We start from the raw sequence: 26,678 nt of genomic DNA on the forward strand, positions 1-26,678 counted from the left end.
ACTGCTCAATGTGCAGTATTTTCTGGGGATCCTCCTCTGAAAGGGGAAGCACAAATGACTACAGCATTTTATGAAGCAGTTGAGATAATTTTGGTTTTTTTTGTTTTTAAAGATTTTATTTATTTGGCAGAGAGAGAGAGAGAGCACAAGCAGAGGAAAGAGGAGAGGGAGAAGCAGTCTCCCCGCTGAGCAGGGAGCCCGATGCGGGGACTGATCCCAGGACCCTGGGATCATGACCTGAGCTGAAGGCAGAGGCTTAACCAACTGAGCCACCCAGGTGCCCCGATAATTCTGGATCAAGTTGAAGACAAATCATTATTCACTTTGAAACTGATACCACTAATGCCAAAGAACTTGATTTTCAGGCTCATCCGGAGTTCAGAAGCTTTGTGCTAAACATATGTTTAAAAAAAAAAAAAGACAATGACTTACATTTTCTGAAGTTTAAGAAATGACATCCAAAGGACAAATGTAACTTTTTTGCCAGTGCGGTTAGAACAGTGACAACGGATGATTTATCCTACCAATTCGATCAACAAGTGCCTTTGTGGTTTCTCCACTGTACCGGATTATGTGCACATGCGTGTATGTGGAGAAAGACAAAAAACAGGCTCTCCATGTCCTCGTTTTTAAAATGCACATTCTCTCCCACGCCAGTCATTCAACTAACATGAGAATGTGCTTCTCTAAAAGAACCCCAGCTGTATCTAGGGATTTATTTGTTTTAAAAAATAGAAGTAAGGTAGGTATGGGAATGTTTTTAACAACCAAAGGAATGGACCTTGAGATGATAACCTGGAATGACAGTTCTCTAATTTTAAAGCCTACAGTCTGAGCTTGTAATGGGCAAAGGCATATTCATTCAAGACTTTTGTAAGAAGTGCATACACTATCCAAATATCTAAATATTGCTGAAGGAAACTGAATGCCTCTCTTATATACAAAGCAGATGAAGACCAGAAGCAAGTAGAACTTGTCCCACAAACCGAAGCAGATTTCCATGCCAAGAATTAGCAAGTTTCGTAGGCAGGTAATGCTGCCCGTGGAGTATGGTTATAGTTCTCGAGCCGGGGGCTGGGGAGGGGGGGCACACGAAGTGAGAGGGTGGGACAGAAATCTAGCACTCTGAGAGGTAAAAAGAGAGTCCCCATTTGTAATGAGTACAAAACTTCATTAGGCAACAAGATTTTCTGGCTGGAAGGCACACGAAAAATAACCATGACAATAACTTACTAAGACAATGGAAATGAAGAGAAAAATAATTGCTTTAGGGGAACAGTACAAGTGAATCATTAGCACATCAACCCACTGGGGCTGAAACACAGTACCCTAACATAGGGACTGGCTGAGGGGAAGGACTGGGTCAGAGAGACACAGGGTTTGGTGCTCTTGGTTTAGTTTCGGTGATTGTTCAGCACTTAGTGAAGCCGTTGTGCCTTTTAAATGGAGACCCCCAAAATCCTCTATGTGACAGAAGACTGAAAATTGTAGAGTTATATAAATATTTACTGTTGGTATGTCCCACAGGTTAGACCAAGTTCACTGGTCCGGCTGAGTGGGGTCTTCCGTGTTTTGTCCACCACCACTCAGTGGTACAAAGGCAACTAAACAGAAAAGATGAAAGGAATCATTATGACTTCTTTCCTGGGTTATATGTCCATAATCTGCATAAAATAAATAATACATGTTAAGTCAAAACTAGGGTTAAAATTTGGAAATGAGGGGGGGGGAAAAGAGGCACAGCAATCTGGTATTCTTAAGGCAAAACAATAGGGATCTCTTTAAATAGACACTTTATTATATCCACAGGCGATAAAATCCCAGAGCTACTGTTAGGCACGTAAATACAGATCCTGTAAGAAGAAAAAAAAATGAGCATAGTATTAGTTGTGTTAACAGTTACTTAAAGGACAACTTTTTATTAAGAAAACATACAGGCGCTTATCCACCCATCCAACAAACAGAAAAACAAACACAAGAAACTCAGACTGCTGATGGGCCACATTCCACGAGACACCTGCCCGCTAAAAAACTCTGTTCCTTGCAATCATCATCTTCAAAGCAGAACTGTATCCAACATTCAACAAAACTTTTCAATGAATGTCAGAAATTCTGTGATCCCTCTTTTGGCTCAAAAATTGCAAAACCAAAATAACTCCTTACAAGGAGTGTCACCAACTGAAGCAGAAAGATCACAACTGAAAAGCCTTTCATCCCATCCATAAAACATCATCTTGAATTTCACTAAAAAAAAAATTCCAAGTAACTACAGCTCAATGGCAGTATCTTATAAAACTTAAGATTCCACCGGTTGTAAAGCACATCCTTTTACTACTAAGGAAAAAAACCTACCGATTACCGTATGATATTTGATCTATCGGAAATCATAACCTGCCTTCTAATTTCAGGGATGTTAAAATGTGAAAAAAAATGGGTTCGAATCAATGAAACGCAGTATCTGTCTTTGACTTATTTTCCAAATTTTATTTTCTGCTTGTTTGAACCATCTAGACACAAAAGAGCTTACCTGCTAAATATTTAATGTTATCGAGCTTGTGTGACTCCAGCATGGTTTTGAGGCCAGCGACCTCAGTGTCTATCTTCCTGTCTGTCTGGGTGACAGCGCGATCTTGCTGGGCATGCTTTTAAAACAAAGAGATTCACAGCATTAAACCACCTGGGATCCACCTGCCGTCCCCTCGGCTCCCACCATCCCAAGGAAAGTACAGTCCCAGGGAAAGATGGGGTACGATTAAGGAGACATGGGCTTTAGCTTTAGTTATACTATTCTCACGTTATGTTGCGTTGGTCAAGGCCTTTAATATCTCTGGGCCTGTTTACTTTAATTTGAAAAAAGCAAAAAAACCTCAACAAAACCCCAAAACAAACACACACCACTGGCCCTGCCTTCACACAATCAAATGTGATAATGTATATAAAGCTTCTGTAAATGATAGATTGCTCTACAAATTAAGGTTAAAGTTAAAAGGCAGTCTGTTCTCAAAGACAATAAAGGTACCTCATCTTTCAAAGTTCCTCTCGATGAGAGGTATACAAAAACTGCTTTAAAAAGTGAACACAGGGACGCCTGGGTGGCTCAGTTCATTGAGCGTCTGCCTTCGGCTCAGGTCATGGTCCAAGGGTCCTGGGATCGAGCCCCGCATGGGGCTCCCTGCTCAGCCGGGAGTCTACTTCTCCCTCTACCTGCTGCTCCCCCTGCTTGTGCTCTCTCTCTCTGACAAATAAATAAAATCTTAAAAAAAAATGAAATTAAAAATTAATGCAATCTTAAGATATTCTAAAAGATACTCTGTTTGCCTTGACACAATTTCTATTCACATTTTAAGGTTTTCTTCTTTCATAGTTCAAACACCAAGTATTTTATTAGTATGAGGCTTGGTTATACCAAAGGCCTATTTGTGTTCTTTTCCAAATATAATACAGTTAAACTAGATACATAACCAACCTCTAAGGGTGGTGAGTTTGGCTTATGTTATAAAGGGGTTGTAATATTTCATTAATGCATAAAAATAATTCACTAAATTTCCTAGGACAAGTAAGTACAATTGACCCTTCAACAACGTGGGTTTGAAGTGCATGGGTCCACTTACACCTGATTTGTTCTGATATGGGACAGTACTATAAATGTATTTTCTCTTTATGATTTTAATAACATTTTTTCTCTAGCTTACTTTGTTTTAGTGTACAATACACATAACATACAAAATACGTGTTAACTGTTTATGTTATCAGGAAGGCTTCCGGTCAACAGTAGGCTATTAGTAGTTAGGTTTCTGGGGAGCTGAAAGTTATATGCAGATTTTTGACTATGTGGGAGGGTCTCTCACCTCCCTACTGTTCAAGGATCACTTGTATGTAGTTCCTTATGGCTAACAATTCTGGTAATGAATAAGGATGAGTAGAAAAGTATTCCAGAGGAATATTCTACTATTCTCTGATGTAAGTGTCTTGCAAGTTTTGGAGGTCCCAAGTAACAAAAGATGGAAAAAAAGTAAAGCAGGTCATAAGTCCGAAGAATAATTTAAAAAACCACCACTCCTTATTATTCTTCAATCACTGGAATTTAAACTTTCATTAAGATAAACAAATATTCTATTAAGTGCCAAAAAAATTCTAGGATCCTCCACTTCTGAGTACCTACCCCCAGAGAACTGAAAACAGGGAGTCCAACAGATATTGGTAAAACCAGGCTCATAGCAGCATTATTCACAATGGCCAAAAGACAAAGGCAACCCAAGTGTCCACTGACAGGATAATCCAAATGTGGTCTACCCATAGGTGGAACGTTATTCAGCCTTAAAAAGGAGGGAACTTCTTTTTTTTTTTTGCTGATATCATTTCTATATTTATTTATTTATTTTATTCTTATGTTAATCCCCATACATTACATCATTAGTTTTAGATGAAGTGTTCCATGATTCATTGTTTGTGCATAACACCCAGTGCTCCATGCAGAATGTGCCCTCCTCAATACCCACCACCAGGCTAACCCATCCTCCCTCCGCCCTCCCCTCTAGAACCCTCAGGTGGTTTTTCAGAGTCCATCGTCTCTCATGGTTCGTCTACCCCTCTGATTTCCCCCCCTTCATTCTCCCCCTCCTGCTACCTTCTTTTTTTTGTCTTAACATATATTTCATTATTTGTTTCAGAGGTACAGATCTGAGATTCAACAGTCTTGCACAATTCACAGCACTTACCAGAGCACATACCCTCCCCACGGTCTATCACCCAGTCACCCCATCCCTCCCACCCCACCCCCCCACTCCAGCAACCCTCAGTTTGTTTCCTGCGATTAAGAATTCCAAGGAGGGAACTTCTGACAGGCTACAGCATGGATGAACCTTAAGGACATTAAGCTGAGTGCAAGAAGCCAGTCACAGGACAAATCCGGTATGAGGCCACTTCTATGAGGTCCCTAGAGCAGGCACATTCACAGAGACAGAAAGCAGAATGGCGGCACCCGGGGGCTGGGGGAGAAGGAATGGGAGTGAGCGTGTGACAGGTGGTTTCAGGTCTACAAGATGTAAGGAGTCCTGCGGATGGACGCCAGTGATGGTTGTACAAGGATGTGAATGTACTTAATGCCACTGAACTGTTCACTTAAAAATGGTTCAACTGGTCATTTTACGTGTACTTTACCACAACAAAAAAAACAAACACCCTAGGACACAAAACTTGAGTGTCCCCTCCCATTAACACACCATTACAAAGGACAGTATGCACGCATGGGATGAAGCCAAGATGAACACAATGACCAAGAAAAGTAGTCTCATTTCTTACCAATGCCACCATTTCTGTCCTCATTTCCAGCAGCTTCCTTTCATTCAACGAGTACTGAAACAAACAAACGTGTAACATAGGTCAGATTCTGATTTATTCCTTTCTCCGTCTCCTTCTCCGATGCCTTCAATGTTCTGTTCCTTCCAAGAATATAGGACACTAGACATCACCTCTGGAATCAAGTAGCCTACTTGCCCCTCTTCTTTAGATGTGTTTTCTGAAGCTTCTCATTTCTAGCCACTCACTGCTCCAGTATATGATTCCCTTTGTCACCCTTCACCTCTCCTGCTCTTGTCATCTGTTTGCTGTGATGCCATTTGGCCCCTCCCACTAGTGTAAAAGCATTTCCTGGGGACCAATTTGCCTGGCTGCTGAGTCATGTGCTTTTTGGCTTTGAGAGGGTTAAAAAAAGTGGGGAACAATTTAGTTTGGGAGCTAACCCATCGCAATCACAAAATTGGTCACTACCTGAGGTTTAGACAAAGTTAGGAATGTTATAAAGTTGAGGAATAAAAAGTTTCAAGGAATATTTTATGTGACATAGACATTGCCTAAAGATAAATTATAAATACACCGGTACAAGAAATACACTAAACCATCACATGTTGGTTTTAATTAAACAACCACCACCCACTTGGGTGTGTCACAGTCCAGTAGTACTAAAGGAACTGACTAGTACTACTCAGAATCAAAGTGGTATCTTGCCTTAATGTTTATGCAAAGATTTAATGCAATTTTGTTGAATTGAGACCAAAATCAGACATATCTTCTTAGCAGTGGGCATTAGGATTTAACTGAGCAAATGAAAATCTATAATTTAAATGAAAAATTAGCATTTAATTCTTCACTAAATTAACACTGTGAAAGGGGAGAAAATTAATGCTTAACTATCTAGATACTTTCTAGCTATAAAATGTTCCCCTGGAACTACCAGGGGACTAGAATATAAAAACAGTATTATTCAGAAATTAAAAAAAAATTTTTTTTTTAATTTTTTGCAAAATTGGAAAAAAAAAAAACCCCAAAACCCCAAACCAAGGACTAGTCCAGGACCAAAGAATGCTCATCTCCATCTTTAATGTCAGGGTTTCAGATGAGGAAAGAGCTATGCATCGAATGGCCACAAGAGGGCAGGGCGGACTGGATTTTTGGACTCCCGTCTTCACCAAGTCAGTATTGACTCGACCACAAGGGAAAAGAAAAGCCTAAATCCTGACACTGCTGTGATTTTTAAAATCACACCTATGTGAGTCCATCTCCCTGCACCCCCCAAGCGGCTTACATACAGGCCATGCTGCTCTGAACTGGCTGTAAGCACCACCAGTTATAGAACTGAAACAGAACTGTATTCAACAAGGAGAGGGAGGGTCACGTAACTCCTCTTTACCAATGCACACGCAATACGTACTGCTGTCCTGTCCTTCAGAGTTTAGGAAGTTTAGGATGACCAAGAACCCCTTCTCAGCTAGGTTAATAAATCCCATCAATTCACTGGCTCTCACCCATGTTCATCAGTCCCACATCCTCCTTAGCTATGGGCATCTTCCTAAATCAAGTGCATTCAGATTTTTTGCTAAGTACACAACCCATAGGGACGCTCCTCCTTGGGGAGGGGGTGGGAGGGATGGGGTAACTGGGTGATGGACATTAAGGAGGGCACGTGATGTAATGAGCACTGGGAAATATATAAGACTGATGAATCACTGAACTCTACCCCTGAAACTAATAATAAACTCTGTTAATTAACTGAATTTAAATTTTAAAAAAATATGTTAATATGGTTAAAAAAGAATATTTTAGACAAATTTGAATTTAAAATTCTAAATAACAGTGCTATGCAGAGCCATCTTGACACCTGAGGCAAGAGGAAAAATCAGTAATATCTTAAAGTCTGGGTATTTCATTTGTCAGAGATTTTATGTTCATTTAAATATTTTACTACTGCATTAAAATATTATTCATCCTAATTTAAAAAAAAGTTTCTCCTTTTCTAGAGACTAATCATACACTAGCAACTGTTAAATATTTTACTGATACTAGGTGAATTAATCTTTATGGTTGAAAAGTGTTTTTTGAGGGACGTCTGGGTGGCTCAGTCTGTTAAACGTCTGCCTTCGGCTCAGGTCATGATCCCAGGGTCCTGGGATCGAGCCCCACATCGGGCTCCCTGTTCAGCAGGGAGCCTGCTTCTCCCTCTGCCTCTGCCTGCAGCTCCCCCTGCTTGTGCTCTGTCAAATAAATAAAATCTTAAAAAAAAAAAAAGTGGTTTTTGAGACAAGAAAGACAGGTGACATGGGAATAATGATTTTGTACAACAAAGCTCAGCTTAACTCTTAAAATCCAGAAGTGGTTCCAAAATAGAGTTAAGTACTTGTTTGAATTTCAGTATTAGCTTCATTTATCATTGCAGCACATTCTGGTTAAAAGCAAATTGTGAAAAATCAGAAGACAATGAACAACTGTGCATACTCAGTTTCTACATGTGTACACAGTTCTGTTAGTAAAAGATGCTTCACATGGCCTATTTCTCATTATTCTAAGAATAAAGAAGGTATCTAACTATTGCTATCAAATTCAAATAAAGCCTGAACAAGAAGATAGATGGGCTAAAAGTCACTAGAGGCAACTCAACATTATTTTTATTAGAACATACATATTCACTGAAGCATGATTTGCAATCGCTGAGACACAGAAGATTAAGTGTCCACTGATGGATGAAGGGATGAAGAAAATGTGGTGCACATATATACTTGAATATGAGTCAGCCATAAAAAAGAAGGAAATCCTGCCATTTGTGATAACATGGATGGACCTTGAGTACTTACTTACACTAAGTGAAATATGAGAAAGACAAATACTATACAATCTCTCTTACATGTGGAATCTAAAATTTAAAAAACCCCCCAAAACCAAAAAGAATCCCCCAAAAACCTGAGTTCACAGATACAAAGAACAGGATGGTGGTTGCCAAAGGTGGGAGCTGTAGGGTAGGTGAAATGGGTCAAAAGTACAAACTTACAGCTGTAAAATAAGTTAAGCCCTAGGATGTAATGCAGGGCATGGAGACTACAGTGAATAATACCACACTGTCTATTTGAAAGTTGCTAAGAGAATAAATCTTAAAAGTTTTCATCACAAGAAAAAAATTTTCTATCTATGTATGATGACAGATGGTAACTAGACTTACGGTGGTGGCCATTCTGCAGTGTATACAAGTATCAAATCATTATGCTGTACGCCTGAAACTAATGTAATGCTGTATACGTCAATTATAACCGAATAAAATAAAAAATTGAAAAAAAAGTGTTCCTGCGCAAACTCTGAGGGGAAAAAATAGTACTTCTATGCATTATTTTTGAAAAAGGACAGCAGAACTGTATCTGCACGGCTTTCTTGGGTCCTGTACATGATCCCACAGGGGCAAGTACCCTTCTGCTTACTTACAACCTACATTTCTGAGATTTTTTTAAAGATTTTTATTTATTTATTTCAGAAAGAGAGAACACACACGAGCAGGGGTAAGGGGCAGAGAGAGAAGGAGAAGCAGGCTCCCCACCAAGCAGGGAGCCCGACATGGGGCTCGATCCCAGGACCTCAGGATCATGACCTGAGCTGAAGGCAGACACTCAACCGACTGAGCCACCCAGGTGCCCCTTCTGAGATCTTTTTGGTAACAAATGTACAGAAGTACTTTTCCTAATTAAAAATTTCAATTTAATATAACTTAAAAAATAGTTTCGAATTTGCATTTCAAAACAATGTGATCAAGTCATTAAGATTTCTCTATTTAAAATTTGAAAAAGACTATATGGAAATATTTTTTTAATCTTGAATTTCAGTGTAGAATTTAATTTAGTATTATTCAAGACAGATGATCAACTTAACTTCTGAAAAATCTGGACCTGTGGAGGTTTAAGTTAGAGGACACAGGGCGACACTGGGTTTGATTTCTTTTGTAATGTCTAAGTAACACATAATTTAGTCTGTCTCTCTCTGAAATAAAATGAGATTCAAACTTGATTTGACCAAGAGTTTAGTTGTTTTTTTTTTTTTAAAGATTTTATTTAGTTATTTGACACAGAGAGAGAGACAGTGAGAGCAGGAACACGAGCAGAGGGAGTGGGAGAGGGAGAAGCAGGCTTCCCACGGAGGAGGGAGCCCAATGCGGGGCTCGATCCCAGCTGGGATCATGACCTGAGCCGAAGGCAGACGCCCAATGACTGAGCCACCCAGGCTCCCCGAGTTTAATTTTTTTTTTTTTTAAAGGTTTTATTTTTAAGTAATCTCTGCACAATGTGGGGCTTGAACTTGAACTCATTACTCATTACCTCAAGATCAAGAGTCACACACGCTCTAGCGACTGAACCAGCCGGGCGCCTCCCAAGATTTTCATTTTATTTTTGAAAGCATCAAATTTAAGCTCTAAGCCAGAATACAATTACAGGGAAAACTGTGTCTAACAACGATGCACAGGTAAACGTTTAACGGTACTGGTGAACTGTCTATATACTCAGACCGGATCGAGCATTCCATCCTGCAAAGAGATGAATTCACACTCTGTTTATAATAAAGGAACTTACCAATTCCTTCACTCTGCTCTTTTCTAGATTGAAGTCTAACTTGGTATCTGTTTGGACTTTGACCACTTCATCCTGGCAGGAGGGCAAACAAAGAGAGGAAGAAATCCAAAGTGAGAAATGGAAACCCGCCTGGGATGTGAAGCCTGGGACTTCCCAGTCATATATACAAATAACCCCCGCTTATGCTCAAGTCAGTCCAGAGTGGGTTACCACTGCTTTTAACCTCGAGATTCCCAGTGAACTCTCCTTATGGAATTTATGACTGAAGCTGTTCCCTGGACAACTCTGGAAAGCAGAGATGGACTCCAAGAAGGAAAATATGTAATTCTGTTTTAAATAAAGCCTTGTTTCTGACACTCGTCAGAGCCTTTTCTACCTTAACATCCATGTCCTTTCCACTTAAAAAAAAAAAAAAAGAAATTGAACAGCTGGTACAGTCAGCATTTTGAAATCACATGAAATTCTCTAAAGCCAGTCTGTTCTAACAGAACCTAAAGTCTCCATATGGGGCAACTTCAACACTTTTTAATTTAAAGATGACTTCCTTCATCCCAGAACATAATTTTCTTAATGAATTTGGTTACAGACATCACCAACTTATTCACTGACTATTCTCAGCTAAATCTTTCAGTGTGTACTTTCCAGACATATTACACAACTATTTAACATAGGATTACGTTTTTAAGAACACCTAAAAAACTTCTGACATTGTATTTATTACTATGTTTACGTTAACTGCCAACAAGCATGCAAGGAGGAGTGAGGGTCTCACCATTATTTGTTGTTTTAACCGATGTAGTTCCACGTTTATCTTCTAAAAACACATTAAAAAAAAACCACAAAAACAAGTCAAGGATATGGCTAGAAGGTTAGAAAAAAATACATAAAACTTGGTAATAAACTTACATTAGAACATGTTTTTGTGCACAGTTCTAGCTGCATTCAGAATGAAACATGAGCTGAAAAGTCTTAGGAGCAGACGATCTGTCATGCCAGGATGGTATTACAACTCATGCGTCTACTGGGACGCCTGGGTGGCTCAGTTGTTAAGTGTCTGCCTTTGACTCAGGTCATGATCCCAGGGTCCTGCGATCAAGCCCCGCATCAGGCTCCCTGCTCGGCGGGAAGCCTGCTTCTCCCTCTCCCACTCCCCCTGCTTGTGTTCCCTCTCTTGCTGTCTCTCTCTCTCTCTCTGTCAAATAAATAAATAAACAAAAATCTTAAAAACAAACAAACAAAAAACAACGCATGCGCCTGTCTTGAGATCAGTTTTAATCCATCCCAAAGGTTACATAAAATCAGTAATACAGTTTAATTCTTTTTTTAAGTAGGCTCCCCAGCGTGGAGCCCTATGCGGGGTTTGAACTCATGACCCTGAGATAAGACCTGAGCCAAGATCAAGAGTCGAAGGCTTACTCACTGAGCCACCCAGGCGCCCCAGTAACACAACTGTTTTTAACATACACGTTTGCCTCCAAAGGCCCTTCTGTCTTTAATACCTCCTTCAATTTTTCTTTTAACAAATTCTGCCTTCAAACAGCCAATTTCAAGGGCAAATGTGAGAGTTTCAAACTACTCTTTTCTAGCAAAAGGGATCTTTTGCTAGAAGGCCTCTCACAGGACTAAGATGAACTGCTAATAAATGGACTTCCTTTACGAGACTTCAGCTAAGACTGAAAATAAAAGGAAGGATGCAAACACAGCACTTACTTCAGTGCTGAACCCCTATGCCACACTTTTTTAAAAAAAATTTATTTTATTATGTTATGTTAGTCACCATACAATACATCAATAGTTTTTTTTTTTTTTTTTTTTATTTGAGACAGAGAGAATGAGAGAGACAGAGAGCACATGAGAGCGGGGAGGGTCAGAGGGAGGAGCAGACTCCCTGCCGAGCAGGGAGCCCAATGCGGGACTTGATCCTGGGACTCCAGGATCATGACCTGAGCCGAAGGCAGTCGCTTAACCAACTGAGCCACCCAGGCACCCCACATCAATAGTTTTTGATGTAGGGATCCATGATTCATTGTTTTCATATAACACCCAATGCTCCATGCAGTACATGCCCTCAATACCCATCACCACGCTAACCCATACCCGCACCCCCCTTCCCCTCTAAAACCCTCAGTTTGTTTCTTAGAGTCCACAGTCTCTCATGGCTCATCTCCCCCTCCGATTTCCCCCCCTTCATTTTTCCCTTCCTTCTCCTAATGTCCTCCATGCTATTCCTTATGTTCCACAAATAAGTGAAACCATATGATAATTGACTTTCTCTGCTTGACTTACTTCACTTAGCATAACCTCCTCCAGTTCCATCCATGTTGATGTAAAAGTTGGGTATTCATCCTTTCTGATGGCTGAGTAATATTCCATTGTATATATGGACCACATCTTCTTTATCCATTCATCTATTGAAGGGCATCTCGGCTCTTTCCACAGTTTGGCTATTGCGGACACTGCTGCTATGAACACTGGGGTGCACATGGCCCTTCTTTTCACTACGTCTGTGTCTTTGGGGTAAATACCCAGGAATACAATTGCTGGGTCATAGGGTAGCTCTATTTTTAATTTTTTGAGGCACCTCCATACTGTTTTCCAAAGTGGCTGTACCAACTTGCATTCCCACCAACAGTGTAAGAGGGTTTCTCTATAACCTGTCCAACATTTGTTGTTTCTTGCCTTGTCAATTTTTCTATGCCACACTTTAGAAACCAAGGGATATATCTGCAATGACGTGGATGGAACTAGAGGGTATTAGGCTAAGTGAAGTAAGTTCATCAGAGAAAGACAAATACCATAATTTCACTTATGTGGAATTTAAGAAACAAAACAGATGAACACAGGGGAAGGGAAGGAAAAATACAATAAGATAACAACAGAAGAGGGAGGCAAACCATAAGAGATTCTTAATCATAGGGAGCAAACTGAGGGTTGCTGGAGGGGAGGGGGCGGGGGGATGGGGGAACCGGGTGATGGGCATTAAGGAAGGGACTTGATGTAATGAGCACTGGGTATTATATGTACGTAATGAATCACTAAATTCTACCCCTGAAACTCATAATACACTGTATGTTAACTAAACTGAATTAAAAAAAAATAAAAAAACAAGAAACCAAGGGATATTTTGCAGCAGCACTTTGTGATAACCAAAAGCTGGAAACAATTCTAATATGCAGTTGGCCCTTGAACAACACAGGGGGTTAGGGGCACTGATCCCACCCAGTTAAAAATCTCCATACATAACTTTTGACTCCCCAAAAACTCAACTACTAATAGCCCACCGTTGACCAGAAGCCTTACTGGTAACATGACACATATTTTGAATGTTGTATGTGTTACATACCATCTTCTCAGAATAAAGTAAGCCAGGGAAAAGCAAATATTATTAAGAAAATTTTAAGGAAGAGAAAACATTTACTGAACTGTGTAAGTGGACCTGTTCAGTTCAAACCCATGTTGTTCAGGGGTCAAGTGTACATCACAGTAGAAAAATGTGGCACATTCATATAATACTACCGACTGATAGATACTGAGCAAGACTGATCTATTGTAAGACGCACCACAGCATTCCCCCAGATGAAGTCCTGGAAAAGGCAAAACCAGTCAACGGTGATGCAGGTCAGGATAGCGGTCTTCCTGGCAGGGGATTAGTAAGCTTCTGGGGCGCCAGTAATGTTCTACTTCTTGATCTGGTGGTGGACACTTGGTGAAAACACATCTAACTTGTGCCCTTTTTCTGTGCATTTATGTCTCAATGTCTCGATACTGAGCATCTTAATATGAGTGGCTCTTTAGTTTTACCTCATTTTCTGCTCTGAGGGCTGAAAATTCACTCTTCTCCAAAATAATCATATCTTTTTTCACGCTGGCAATCTGAGACATTATTTGCTGAACAGTGATCTCCTAGGAAAAGAAAAACAAAACATATAACCTAGGCTGGCCTAGGATGTCTGCCTCTTACCTGGAATCATCTTAGTGAGAAACCAGGAGAATATGGACACAAGAAGAGAGGTTCAGCAAGGTCATCCTCTATTCCAGAATGAAGAAAGGAAAAGAATAAAGACTCAAGTCCAGTATCATCATCAAGTGAGCCAGTTCAAAGGGTGGCAGTCTGAGGACCAGCAGCTCAAGAACACACTGCTATAATTCCAGCCACATCTCCCTTTGTTAAGTATGGTGGACTGGAATAGGTCATTTTCAAGCATAGTTGAGTTTTCCAACATGAATCTACAACAGTTGACAAAATAGCTTCAAAAAAAGAAAAAAAATATATATATATATTTTAAAGTAGGCTCCATGCCCAGTGAGGAGCCCAACGTGGGGCTTGAATTCATGACCCTGAGATCAAGACCTGAGCTGAGATTGAGTCGGATGGTTAACTGACTGAGCCACGGAGGTGCCCCTCGAATAAATTACTTTTTATAACACTGGAATCATTTGTCTCTCAACTATGGTTAAAAGTACTATATGCTTTTTGGGACGCCTGGGTGGCTCAGTCGGTTAAACACCTGCCTTTGAGTCCTGCATCAGGCTCCCGAGTCTGCTTCTCCCTCTGCCCCTCCCCCAGCTTGTGTTCTCTCTCTCTCAAATAAAATCTTTAAAAAAAGTACTATATGCTTTTCAATAGAATATTATCCAAAAATACATATTACAAACAACATCCCATGGGGCGCCTGGGTGGCTCAGTCGTTAAGCGTCTGCCTTCGGCTCAGGTCATGTGATCCCAGGGTCCTGGGATCGAGCCCCGCATCGGGCTCCCTGCTTGGCGGGAAGCCTGCTTCTCCCTCTCCCACTCCCCCTGCTTGTGTTCCCTCTCTCGCTGTGTCTCTCTCTGTCAAATAAATAAAATCTTTAAAAAAAAACCCAAAAAACAAACAAATAACATCCCAGCTTTAGACTTTAAGTTTGCTACCATTCCCCGACAAAGCTAACCTGCTGCATCTTGGTGACCATATCCTTGTAGACAATATCCATGTTGGCGTCCGTGATCTTGACCAATGCAGAGACAGTGATTTCTGCTTGCTGGGTGGAGAACCCTAAGCAAACACACAAAGATAATCACACTCTGGAGACTCCATTTGTTGGGAAAAAAAGAGAAAAAACCCTTCACAGAAGGGGAGAAAATGTTTGAATTCAGAAAGACTGGAGTCCCAGGCTATGATGTGTCTGTCACTCTGGACAAGCATGACATATCTGTTTCTTCATGTAAAGATAAAGGGCTGGGCTGGTCTCCTCTACCGTCCTACCTAGCTGCAAAAAATCATATTTCCTGACAATATCTCATGACATAGAGGAAGCCTGCAACGTGGGGTCAAGGAAAGGAAAGCAAGATCAAAATTACAGATGCAATTTACTGCTAAGTAATCTTTATTTCCTTCCCCCTGGCCTAAATTTTCCAAAATAACGTGATTTCCTTATTTTAAAATGTACACGTTAGTAAGGAATAATTTACTTAAGTAGGAAAGCTCAATTATTTCACATCCAGCATAAAGTCATCAAATCATTGACCATATAAAGATAACTAGTAATTTAGCTGTTAATTTATCTGATGTTAAAAGGCAAAATCTGTTCTTTTATTTTTCCTCCACAAGTCTCTTCGGTCACTTGCAGAGAGGGGCAAGGCTGGAAAAAAACATATTCTTCGACACTCAGTAAATGATGCTGAATTGAAAGATCTAACTCAGCAGTGTTACTACTTTTAGAAACTTTAGATAGTACTACCTGGAAAGCTAATAATACCCTATATGTTAATTAATTGAATTGAAATTAAAAAATAAAATAAAATTGGAAATAAAAAAATAACTTTAGATAGTAATTTATATTTCAAATTGGAACTTCTTTTTTTTTTTTTTAAAGATTTTATTTATTTATTTGAGAGAGAGAATGAGAGACAGAGAGCATGAGAGGGAGGAGGGTCAGAGGGAGAAGCAGACTCCCTGCCGAGCAGGGAGCCCGATGCGGGACTCGATCCCGGGACTCCAGGATCATGACCTGAGCCGAAGGCAGTCGCTTAACCAACTGAGCCACCCAGGCGCCCTCACATTGGAACTTCTAATAAAATGCTTGAAACCAAGTCCCTGGAAAGTAATTTTTTTCTATTAAATACTTCCATCCATAAGAACTACAGAAGAATCTACTGATTCTAGTAATTAAAGGCACATTTGCTTGAATAAAATTATAACTGATACAATTTGGATGAGATTAAGCACAGACTATAATTTTTTAAAATTTTATTGAGAAAGTTCACGCGTGTGCACACATACACGAGTGGGGGGAGGGGCAGAGGGAGAGGGGGAGAGAGAATCTCAAGCAGACTCCCTGCTGAGCACGGAGCCTGGAGCTCAATCTCAAGACCCTGAGATCATAACCTGAGCCAAAATCAAGAGTCTTAACGGACTGAGCCACCCAGGCGGCCCCTAACTATAATTAAGAAACAAAGACAAAGATTTAAAAGAGATAAAAAGACCTCCAAAGACCTACTCCCTTCATTTATTCAAAATCCTTTGATTTTCAACATGTGGGTCATCTGCATCTAGAAAAATCATCCAAAAGGTTACCCATCCAATTGTTACACTGGTTTGCTCTAGGGTACTGGGATTCAGAATATTTTTTCCTGTTTCTTTTCTGCCTGAAAATGTGTCTTGTAATTTTTAAAACTTTATGAAGAAGCGTTCATAGTTAAACATAGTTAGGTTTGGCAATTATGAAGAAAAGAAAAAGAGACCAGAGGAGAACTTAGGCTGATAATAAACTCCACAGCCTTATAATTTATAACCACCTGTGGGAGGAGAAAGGGATAAGAAAAAGTAGAAGTTAGGCCTGAAAACCTAAAGGGTTACCAGATACAAAATAATGCTTTGTAGGAACGAGAGAACAAGACACGATCAGGGTTAGAGAGATTACAGACAGACCAGAAGTTCTGTGAAGCAGGAGACGTAGCTCTGGGGAAGACAAGGATGGAAGGTGGGAGTGCTCCTGGACAGGTCCTTCCAGGCCTCACCCTGCAGCATCTTAGATTCATCGTTCACTTAAGAGGCCTCACGCCCTACACTTCAGCGGGGTCCTTACAACACCAGTCTTGAGATATGCAAAGACTCGTGCATCAAGGTTTGAAATCAAGAAAAGCAGGAAGTACATCTGTCGAAATATCACACTTTAAACATTCAACATGAACGCGATTTTTATTTATCAAAAGTAAATAAATAGATTTTTCGGTGGGGGAGGGGAAATACCCCCCTCCCCCCTTAATGGGAGAAAGATCTGGGGCCATCTCGAGCCCACTGCCGCTACCTTGCCACTTAACAAGATTTATGATGCTCCCCTACATAGTCAAACCCTAATGTGGAGTGAAACACCCCCATTCTCTCGAATACGGCTTTTTACAATGGGTTACTTTGAATGCAAAAATACAAGGTCCACAGAAAAAAGGAAAAAGCAGGAAGACTTCTGCTTATCCACATAATTTCTGATGCCTCTCTTCTCCATTCCACTTTTCTTTTTTAAATTCTGAGCTGAAAGAAGTTTTGGTGAAAAAAAGGCCTAATGTTTCAAGTTTGAGAAGGAAAGCAATGAAAATTATGATACGGTACTTAACAGTTTTTCCAAAGTGCACTCAAGTACACTGTATTTCCTTTAATACTCAAAGGAATCTTTGGAATTCTTATTGTGCCCACCCTGCTGATGAGATGAGGAGACAGAAACTGGGAAGGACAGGGACGCCTGGGTGGCTCAGTCAGTGAAGCGTCTGCCTTCAGGTCAGGTCCATGATCTCGGGGTCTTGGGATCAACCCTGCATTGGACGCCACGCTCAGCAGGGAGCCTGCTTTTCCCTCTCCTTCTGCCCCTGCCCCCTGCTTGTGCGCTCTCTGTCTCAAATAAATAAATAAAATCTAAAAAAAAAAAAGAAAAAAGAAACTGGGAAAGACGAGAGAACTGCCTGGCTTTGCAGCTGGGTCCTGGCAGAGCTTGACGCAGAGCTTCTAACTCCCCAGTGCAAGCACAGAGCTCACTCCATCTGCTTGTCCTGGGCAAGCGAAGCACAGCTACAGAGGGTGGCTCTGCAGATACGAACACGTACAGCTGGGGAAAGATCTATCGTGTTGTCAAGAGCAACAATATGGAAAACTAGAATCGGCCTATCTGTCTAAAGAAGATTCAGTGAGAATGTTACCTATGTACTGAATGCACTTTCAATAAATGTCATGTCTGTTAGAGCATCTTTTACATTAATTAACAGCAATAAGGAAAAATATTAGTTGGACTATTAAAAAAAACCACAAGCTGAAATTATTAGCAATTGCTGCTCAGCAACATTTTCATTTCATAGCAATTTTAAAAGCACACAACATGCACAGTAACAAAACTACCACTTTGTGCGTCAGGCAGCTGTCATAGGAACCATTCCTGAGTTTTGCTAACTTGTGTCTAAATTTTTATCTGTTAACACTCTACCTCCAGACGGATGTTATAAAAATACACTTCTCACCGACAAAGAAAAATGTGTGCAAAAAGTCTCTCAACTGTACTGGCGGAAGCAAAATTGTCCTTAAACAAAAAGTAAGAACTTAAAAAAACAGAGATTGACCAAAAGAGTGTATCTGTAGACTTAAACGCCAAAGAGAAATAGAAGTTAGATAAGATCATGAGAACTAAGTGTTTTTCCGAGTTTTTCCGAGTGACCCACAAAAGGATTACCATTTTCTTCCAGTAAACACACTAAGGCATGGGTGTCAAAGTAGAGCTTCTTGTTCCCGCAAGAGGTGAAATCTCTCCTTTTGTGGTCCAGATCTCTGCTGTGCTGCAACTGCAGGCTCCCAGCAGAGAGGCTCAGCTCTAGAATGTAAAGGACAATTAGGCTCAAAACAGGATCTGATGGTAAAGAAAAGCCATGAAGGAATATGGCATACCTCAAAAGCCTACCTGGTTGGGGCTTTATGACATGAAATTCACATACCATACAATTCACCCATTTCTTCACCCATTTAAGTGTTCAATTTGATTTTAACTATAGAGTTCTGCAATCTTCTGCACAGTCAACTCTAGAACATTTTCATCATCCCAAAAAGAAACCCTATACCCTTTAGCTATCATGCCCCAATCTCCCTACTCCCTCAACCCCAGGCAACCCCTTATCCACTTTCTGTCTTTATGGATTTGCCTACTCTGTGCATTACATATGAATAGAATCGTAAGGGATGTGGTATTGTGTGACTGGTTTTTTTCACTCAGGTGAGGTTTTCAAGGTTCATCCACCTTATAATTATGTGTACTTTATAGCTTTTTATTGCTGAAATCTGTTTTAGGAATATACCGATTTTCTTACCTAGTGATCAGTTGAAGGACATCTGAGTTGTTTCCACTTCTTGGCTGCTATGAACAATGCTGCTGGGAACATTTGTGTACGAGATTCTGTGTGAACAAGTTTTCAGTTCTCTTGGGTATATACCCAGGAACTGAATTGTTGCATCATACAGTGACTCTGTGTTTATAAGGTTATGCCAGACTACTTTCCAAAGTGGCTACACATTTTTCATTCCCAACAGCAGTGTCTGAGGGTTCCAATTTCTCTACATTATCAACACTTGTTACTGTCTTTTTTATTATAACCATCCTAATGGGTGTAAAGTGGTATCCCACTGCAATTTAATTATTATTTTTTAGATATCTCTTCAACTATGGTATTTACTTATTTGTTCTCTAAGAGTGTTTCTTGGCTTGTCTCTCATTTTTTCCCTTCGTTCAGGTGTTTCTTAAATCCCACATGAGTGAAATCATATGGTATTTGTCTTTCTCTGACTTATTTTGCTTAGCATAATACTTTCCAGCTCTACCACATCATTGCAAATAGCAAGATTTCATTCTTTTTTATCGCTGAATAACAGTGTGTGGTGTGTGTATATATATATACATGAGATATATGTATATATATATATCTCACCTGTTCTTTATCCATTCATCTATCGATGGACACTTGGGCTGCTTCCATAATTTGGCTATTGTAAATAATGCTGTAATAAACATAGGGATAGCACATTGCAGTTTTGATTTGTACTTCCTTGATGCCTAATGATGTTGATTGAGTATCTTTTCACTGCTTATTGGCCATTTGTGTATCTTTGGAGAAACATCTATTCAGACCCTTTGCCCATTTAAAAAAATTGGGTTATCTTTTGGGGTGCCTGGGTGGCACAGGTGGTTAAGTGTCCAACTCTTGGTTTCAGCACAGGTAGTGATCTCAGGGCTGTAAAACTGAGCCCCGCATCAGGCTCCAAGCTCAGGGCAGAGTCCATTTAAGATTCTCTCTCCCTCTGCTCTTCCTGCTCATGCTCTAACAAATAAATAAATCTTTTTAAAAATTGGGTTATCTTTTTATTATTGAGTTGGTTGTTAAGAATTCTTTATACATTTTAGGGTCGCCTGGGTGGCTCAGTTGCTTGAGTGTCTGCCTTAGGCTCAGGTCATGATCCCAGAGTCCTGGGTCAGGATTCCTGCTCAGCGGGGAGTCTGCTTCTCTGCCCCTCCCCTGGCTGGTGCTTTTTCTCTCTCTCACATAAATAAATAAAAATTTAAAAAAAGAATTCTTTACATATTTTATTTTGTTTATTTTTATTTTTTAAAGGTTTTATTCAGTTGAGAGAGCAAGAGAGCGTGAGAAAAGGAAGCACGAGAAGGGGGAGGCTCAGAGGAAGAAGGAGACTCCTTGTTGAGCGGGGAGCCCGATGTGGGACTCGATCCTGGAACTCCAGGATCATGACCTGAGCAGAAGGCAGACACTTAACTGACTGAGCCACCCAGACGCCCTTCTTTATACATTTTAGATACAAGTTCCTTATCGTATATGTAATTTGCAAATATTCTCTCCCATTCTGTGGGCTGGCTTTCACTTTCTTGATGGTGCCTTTCAAAGCACAATAGTTTTTAATTTTAATGAAGTCCAATTTATTTATTTTTGTTCCTTGTGCTTTTGGTGTCATATCTAAGAAACTACTGGCTAATTCCAGGACACAAAGATTTACACCAATTTTTTTTTTTTTTAAGAGTTTTACAGTTTCAGCTCTTACTTTTAGGTCTCTGATCCATTTGAGCTAACTTTTATGTAGTGTGAGATGAGGGTTCGCCTTCTTTTGCGTGTGGATATCCAGTTGTTTCAGCATTATCTTGGAATTTGTCAAAAATCAGCTGACTGTAAATCATCTCTGGGTTCTCCATTCTATGCCACTGATTTATATCTGTCTTTATGCCAGTGACACATTTTCTTGATTACTTTTAGCTCTGTTGTAAGTTTTTATATCAGGAAAGGAGTCTTCTAGTTTTATTCCTTTTCGAGATTGCATTGGCCATTCTGAGTCCCTTGCATTTCCGTATGTATTTTAGGATCAGCTTATTAATTTCTACCGAGAAGCCACCTGAAACTTTGAGAGAGATTGTTTTAAATCTATAGATCAATTTGGGTGGAGCACAAAGTCTTCCAATCCATGAACATAGGATGTTTTTCCATTTATTTAGGTCTTTAATTCCTTTAATAATGTTATATAGGTTTCACACTATAGCTGACCCTTGAACACAGGTTTAGACCACATGGGTCCACTTATACACGGATTTTTTACAATACGGTATTTCCTCTTCTTTATGATTTTCTTAATAATGTTTTCTTTTCTCTAGCTTCCATTATTCTAAGAATACAGAATATAACGCATATTATATATAAAATATGTGTTAAGTGACTGACTGTTATGGTAAAGTTTCTGGCCAACAGTAAGCTATTAGTAGTTAAATTTTTGGGAAGTCAAAAGTTATACACAGATTTTCAACTGTGTAGGAGTTGGCACTCCTCAGCCCTGTGTTGTTCAAGGGTGGTTAATCATATAAGTTCTGTGAGTTTTTTGTTAAATTTATCCCTAAGTACTTTATTCTTTTCGATGCTACTGTAAAGGGAATTGTTTTTTAGATTGTTCATTCTAGTGTAGAGTAATGCAACTGATTTTTGTATTTTTTGTTATATTTTTTATGTTGATCTTGTACCCTGCAATCTTCCTGAACTTGTTAATTAGCTCTAATGATTTTTTAGTGAATTCCTTAGAGTTTTCTATGTACAGGGTCATGTCACCTGTGAACAGTGATAGTTTTACTTCCTCCTTTTCATTGTCTTGCCCTGGTTAGAACTTCTAGTACAATGTTGCATGGCTGCTGATGGCAGACATCCTTGCAAGTCCTGACCTTTCGAGGGAAAGCATGCATCCTTCACTATTAAGTATGATGTTAGCTGTGGGTGTTTCACAGATGTCCTTTATCAGTGAGGCAGTTCCCTTCTATTCCTAATTTATCAAGTGCTTTTTATCATGAAGGGGTGATGAATTTTGCCAAATTCCTTTTCTTTGTCTTTTGAGATGATCACATAGTTTCTTCTTCTTTTTTTTTTAATATGGTGTGGTACAGGAATTGATTTTCAGATGTTAAATGAGCCTGTTGTTCCTGGGATAGAATCCCCTTTGGTCATGATGTATACTCCTTTTTTACATATTGCTGGATTTGATTTGCTGAGTATTTTGTTGAGGATTTTTGTCTCTATTCATAAGAGGTACTGGTCAATAGTTTTCTTTGTGATGTCTCTACAAAAGCCTATCTTTAGAGAGATATGTTCTAACAATTTGTATGTTAACCTTTCCTCTGAATTTCTGTGCATTTAGCCACAGATCCAACTCATTTTGTAAACTTGTTTCAAGGTGCTCATTTGAAGAAGGTAGCATGGTAAGGGTTCTCTGGCTTTTGTATTTCATGAACCATAAAAACAGTTTAAAAAAAATATGTAACAACTGCAATGCCAACTAGTAATTCTGTCCAGAAAGGACGTGTAAACACAATAGCTCCTTACTATTACAATCATACTGTAAAAGACATTTCGACAGCAGAAGAAAAAAAAGAGATGGACAATATAAAATAAAAAACTTTCATTTAATGTATTAAACACAGCTATATGAAAATTTTGCTACATATTTGTCCTTACTTTTCTATGATGCCAGGTTTGTAGAAGAGTGGTAGAAGAAAAAATAGTCACTACTAACTCAAAGTTTGAAAATCCCCTAAGGTAAATCCCCTAAGTGACGAGAAAGATACTTCAGCTAATCAGCTCCTATTGTCAATCCTTCACCTCTAAACATTCTAAAGGAAATTGCATGTAAGCAAAAAACGTGACATGGACAGAACCCTACAGATCTGATGTTTGTCTATAAGCCTACAGCAGTGGTTCCCACCTTGGAAAGAAGGTCACAGTCAGTGTCAAGGTAAGTATAAGAAATCCAATCATTTTGTACCAAGCGCTGTTTGCAGACTGACAAAATATAAAATGCAGTAACTGTTACATGTATGTGTGAGTTAAATGGTTTATTAAAAAAAAAAAGGCCCTTATATTCAGAGAACCACTAGCCTACAGTATCAGGTCCTTGGCAAGGCACACAAATACAAAGCCTGTCCTAATTTAGCCCACACCTACCCTTTCAGCTTTCTTTCCAGCCACCTAAGTTATTCTGTGTCCTGTACCTGTATACCTTGGTACTCCATCCTTAAGTCTGGCTTGCCCCCCTTTTTCGACTGGCCAATTTTAAGCATCATTTTACCCCTCTTCATTTAATTTTACAATTTGCTAAGCAAACATTATGTTCCAGGCAGGGCATTATGCTATACTGAGTGGTTCGGTCTGCTAGTTCCACCCAGGTCAGAGGGCCGCCTTGATTGCTCCTTATCTGTGTTCGCAGCACAGCTCAGATAGCTCTATCACACCACTTACCATATTGTTTCCACATCTGCATCATCTACTAGTCCAAACATCCCAAGAGCAGTCAGTCTTAGTCATTTTTACATTGTTAGCATCTAGCAGAGGGCCTGGCAGACTGCAGACCAGAAATAATTTTGTTAAGAGAACTCTGTGATCTGGATCATGAGATGGTCTAGAAAGAAAATCTGAAATCCACCTCTTCACCTATGATCTTCCCTTTTTACATAAATTAGCTCAGTTAAATCTAGTCCCTCTTTTTTCATTCTTTATCCCCAGTACTGAGACAAAACTGGCCTCCAGGTGAAGAGACTCCAAATGTCTGCCTGATCACAGAACAGACCTAGCTTGAGAAACAGTGGTGGTGAATGAATGAATGAACGAATCTCTCAAGTGGCTCTCTAAAGGCTAACCCACCCATCTTTTTAAACTGTGCTCAACTGTCCCATGGATCAGAGAGCTTGAAAATATTTGAGTCTAGAACTGGCTGGTGAAGAGTGATGGGATTTTTCTAGTACCAAATTTGTTTCTAAGAACAAATTAATCATTTGTGTGATTTAAAACGTATCTCTCTCTCACACACACACACACAACATATACATCCCAAAAATAAACTATCATGACTGTTTTCTAAACAAGAGCTAATTCCAATTTAGATGCTGCAGATTTTTTTCTTGTCCAAAACAACTGGAATTCATTTCAACTGCAAGCTTACTTCAACAAAATATGTACTGTCATCTGAAAAGTGGCGAAAAGCCCTGGCCACTTCTCACTTGGCAGGCCAACCCCTGCCGATGGAAGCTGAATGCCATCTTGCCTTCTGTCAAAGGGCGAAGCCTGAGGAGGAGCATGCCTCTGACTCATTTTTCCTCCCTTATTGTGACAACAAAGTGAGACTCAAGAACTAGGAATTCCCACTAATAACCAGGAAGCAAGTGAACTGAGCTATGTTAAAGTGCAATGCGTAATTCTCCTTTGGAAGGACCTTCAGGATATCAAAAGGATATTGAAACACACACACAAAAGAAGCCCAAAGTTAGCCTTGAACGGAGGAAACCAAGTACAAACTTGCTATTCATAACATCCTTAACTCTCAGTAGCCCTACTGAGAACCCTGGCACCAAACAAATCACTAGGCTGGAAGTAAAGGAACAAAACTCTTTGGCTGATGGTTGCTCCTTAACTGTGTCTTGGCTGTTTCCCCATATTTATGCATCTGTCCTCACTCTGTGAAGAATGAGATCCTATGAGCCTAATCCAATAGTACCACCTTCCTGATAAAATCAAAAAAACTCATGAGAAAGAATACTCTTCCCTTTTGCCCCATAGTCTTGAATGAGGAGATGAAAATAAATCACTAATCACCAGCTTGTCAAAAAAAAAAAAACAAAACACAACAGAAGACAAAAGAACTGAAATAAAGACCAAAGTCATCTCTAACTCGTAATTACTGCAGAACACTGACAAAGTTCACCACTCACTCCCCACCCTTTGTATGTAAAGCTTCCTTCCTTCACTTTTTTTGCCCTCCCAATCAGTTTCTTCCCCAGCCTAGGGTATTTTTATATTTTAGAAACAGTCAATGTCTACTGGGCATTTCTATTAAGAAAAACATGAAAAAAAAAAAAAAAACCATCAGTGTGGTTACTGACAGCTATTGATATGACAGACCACCCAAAGTGATATTTTTGCCCTTTGCTGATAAAGATTACCCCAAATGATATTTTCATCAACAATGTGCTATCTAATAAATTGAGACTGTTTCAGACTTCCCTAATCTTTATGCAGGGCAGTGACCGCTCTCACCTCCTTCAAATGCCACCTTCTCAGTATAAACTATTCTGCTAACCCCATTTAAATTCATTGCTGGAGGCCTCACTTCCTAACCCTTATCACCTCCATTTTTTTCCTACGGTATTTATCACTTCCGTACACAGATTATATGTAAATCATACGTGTATATATAAATTATAGCTACCTACCTTCATCATCTCCTCTGCTACGGTGTAGGTCCGAGATTTTGCTAACTGATATATGCCAAGTACCCAGAAAAGCGCCAGCCAAGCACAGAACAGGCAACTAGTGTTCAATGAATAAAGCCACTAGAGTCGGAAGTGAAATTGCAGTTCCTAGAGCTTCGCTCCTCAATCTCGCAAACCACCCCCCCCCGCAGCCGCCCGCACCCGAGCGGCGACACGAGGGACGCGTCACCGGCGCCCGCCCAGCGGCTCCACACCCCGTCGAGCACCAGCGCCCTGCCCAGCGCGCACCGCCCTCCCGGCATCCCGGCCAACTGCGCTCCACACACTTGTGCCCAGGACTCCGGGTCACCAGGGCGGAGGCAGACAGACCTTCGTCCCACGCCCCAGAGGAGCCCGGCGACCAAGGCTGACCCGACCTCTGGGTCGCCGAGCCTCCCCCACCCGCCCAGCCCGGAAGGTCAAAGCCCAGGCGGGCCCCGCCCCCGGCCCGGCGAGGCGAGCCCCCTGCTCCCCCCACCCCGGCCGTGCGGCCCTCACCTCTCCTGGACGAAGTGAGGGCGGCCACGCGGCCGCGGCACAGGTGGAGGGCGCCGGCGGCCCAGGCGATGCCCGGGGCGAGGCCCGGCAGGTACCTCCCCGCGCCGCCGCGGCTGGCCGCGGGGACCGAGGGCCTCGGGCGCGAGCTCTCCCGGTCCCCGAGGGGCCGACGCGGGGCGACGGCGGCCAGGCGCGGGGAGGGCACGAGCAGGAGGAGGAGCAGCGGGGAGGCACGTGACGCGCCGCCGCGGGCCGCCGGGCCACGAAACCGCAGCGCCCCCAGACCCACAGACAGCGCTGACAGGCAGTGGCGCGCCGAGACGCCGCGGCCGCCCGGACTTCCGCAGCGGCCTGACGGCAGGAAGACTAGAAGCCGCCGGCGGCCCGGCGGACTCTTCGGCCTCCCGCCCGCGACGAAGCCGCAGTCCATCGCCACGGCGGTCACCGGTCCGGGCGCGCGCTCATGCTGCTCGCGCGCCGCGCCGGCCCGAGTCAGACGACAGGAGAGAG

The 26,678-nt window shown here is 41.0% G+C and overlaps 1 protein-coding gene across 2 annotated transcripts; it reads right to left on the minus strand.

Moving 5' to 3' along the window:
• Positions 1-231: 231 nt before the first annotated feature.
• MCUR1 (mitochondrial calcium uniporter regulator 1) lies at positions 232-26,678 on the minus strand. Of its 2 annotated transcripts, XM_021696830.2 has the most exons (10): positions 26,169-26,678; positions 18,576-18,713; positions 14,814-14,917; positions 13,683-13,784; positions 10,654-10,695; positions 9,882-9,953; positions 5,302-5,355; positions 2,528-2,642; positions 1,510-1,604; positions 232-392 (listed from the first exon to the last, which is right to left on the minus strand). In XM_021696830.2, the coding sequence occupies exons 1-9, from the start codon at positions 26,596-26,598 to the stop codon at positions 1,540-1,542; spliced, it is 1,122 nt and encodes a 373-aa protein (XP_021552505.1). In that variant the 5' UTR covers positions 26,599-26,678; the 3' UTR covers positions 232-392; positions 1,510-1,539. The 2 variants fall into 2 exon arrangements, with proteins under 2 accessions (XP_021552505.1, XP_021552506.1); XM_021696831.1 differs by lacking the exons at positions 232-392; positions 1,510-1,604 and adding an exon at positions 1,611-1,853.

Source organism: Neomonachus schauinslandi, chromosome 8 (genome assembly GCF_002201575.2).
Source record: "Neomonachus schauinslandi chromosome 8, ASM220157v2, whole genome shotgun sequence".
In the NCBI taxonomy this organism is placed as follows: Eukaryota; Metazoa; Chordata; class Mammalia; order Carnivora; family Phocidae; genus Neomonachus; species Neomonachus schauinslandi.

Bases quoted from the DNA above. Each gene is read 5' to 3' on its own strand.
- MCUR1 (XM_021696830.2), bottom strand. From the start codon at position 26,598: ATGGACTGCGGCTTCGTCGCGGGCGGGAGGCCGAAGAGTCCGCCGGGC. The intron at 2,643-5,301 runs GTAAGAAATGAG...TTGTTTTAAAAG, and splicing joins GGACAGAAATGGTGGCATTG to CATGCCCAGCAAGATCGCGC. The intron at 1,605-2,527 runs GTAAGCTCTTTT...TTTTCTGTTTAG, and splicing joins TAACATTAAATATTTAGCAG to TTGCCTTTGTACCACTGAGT.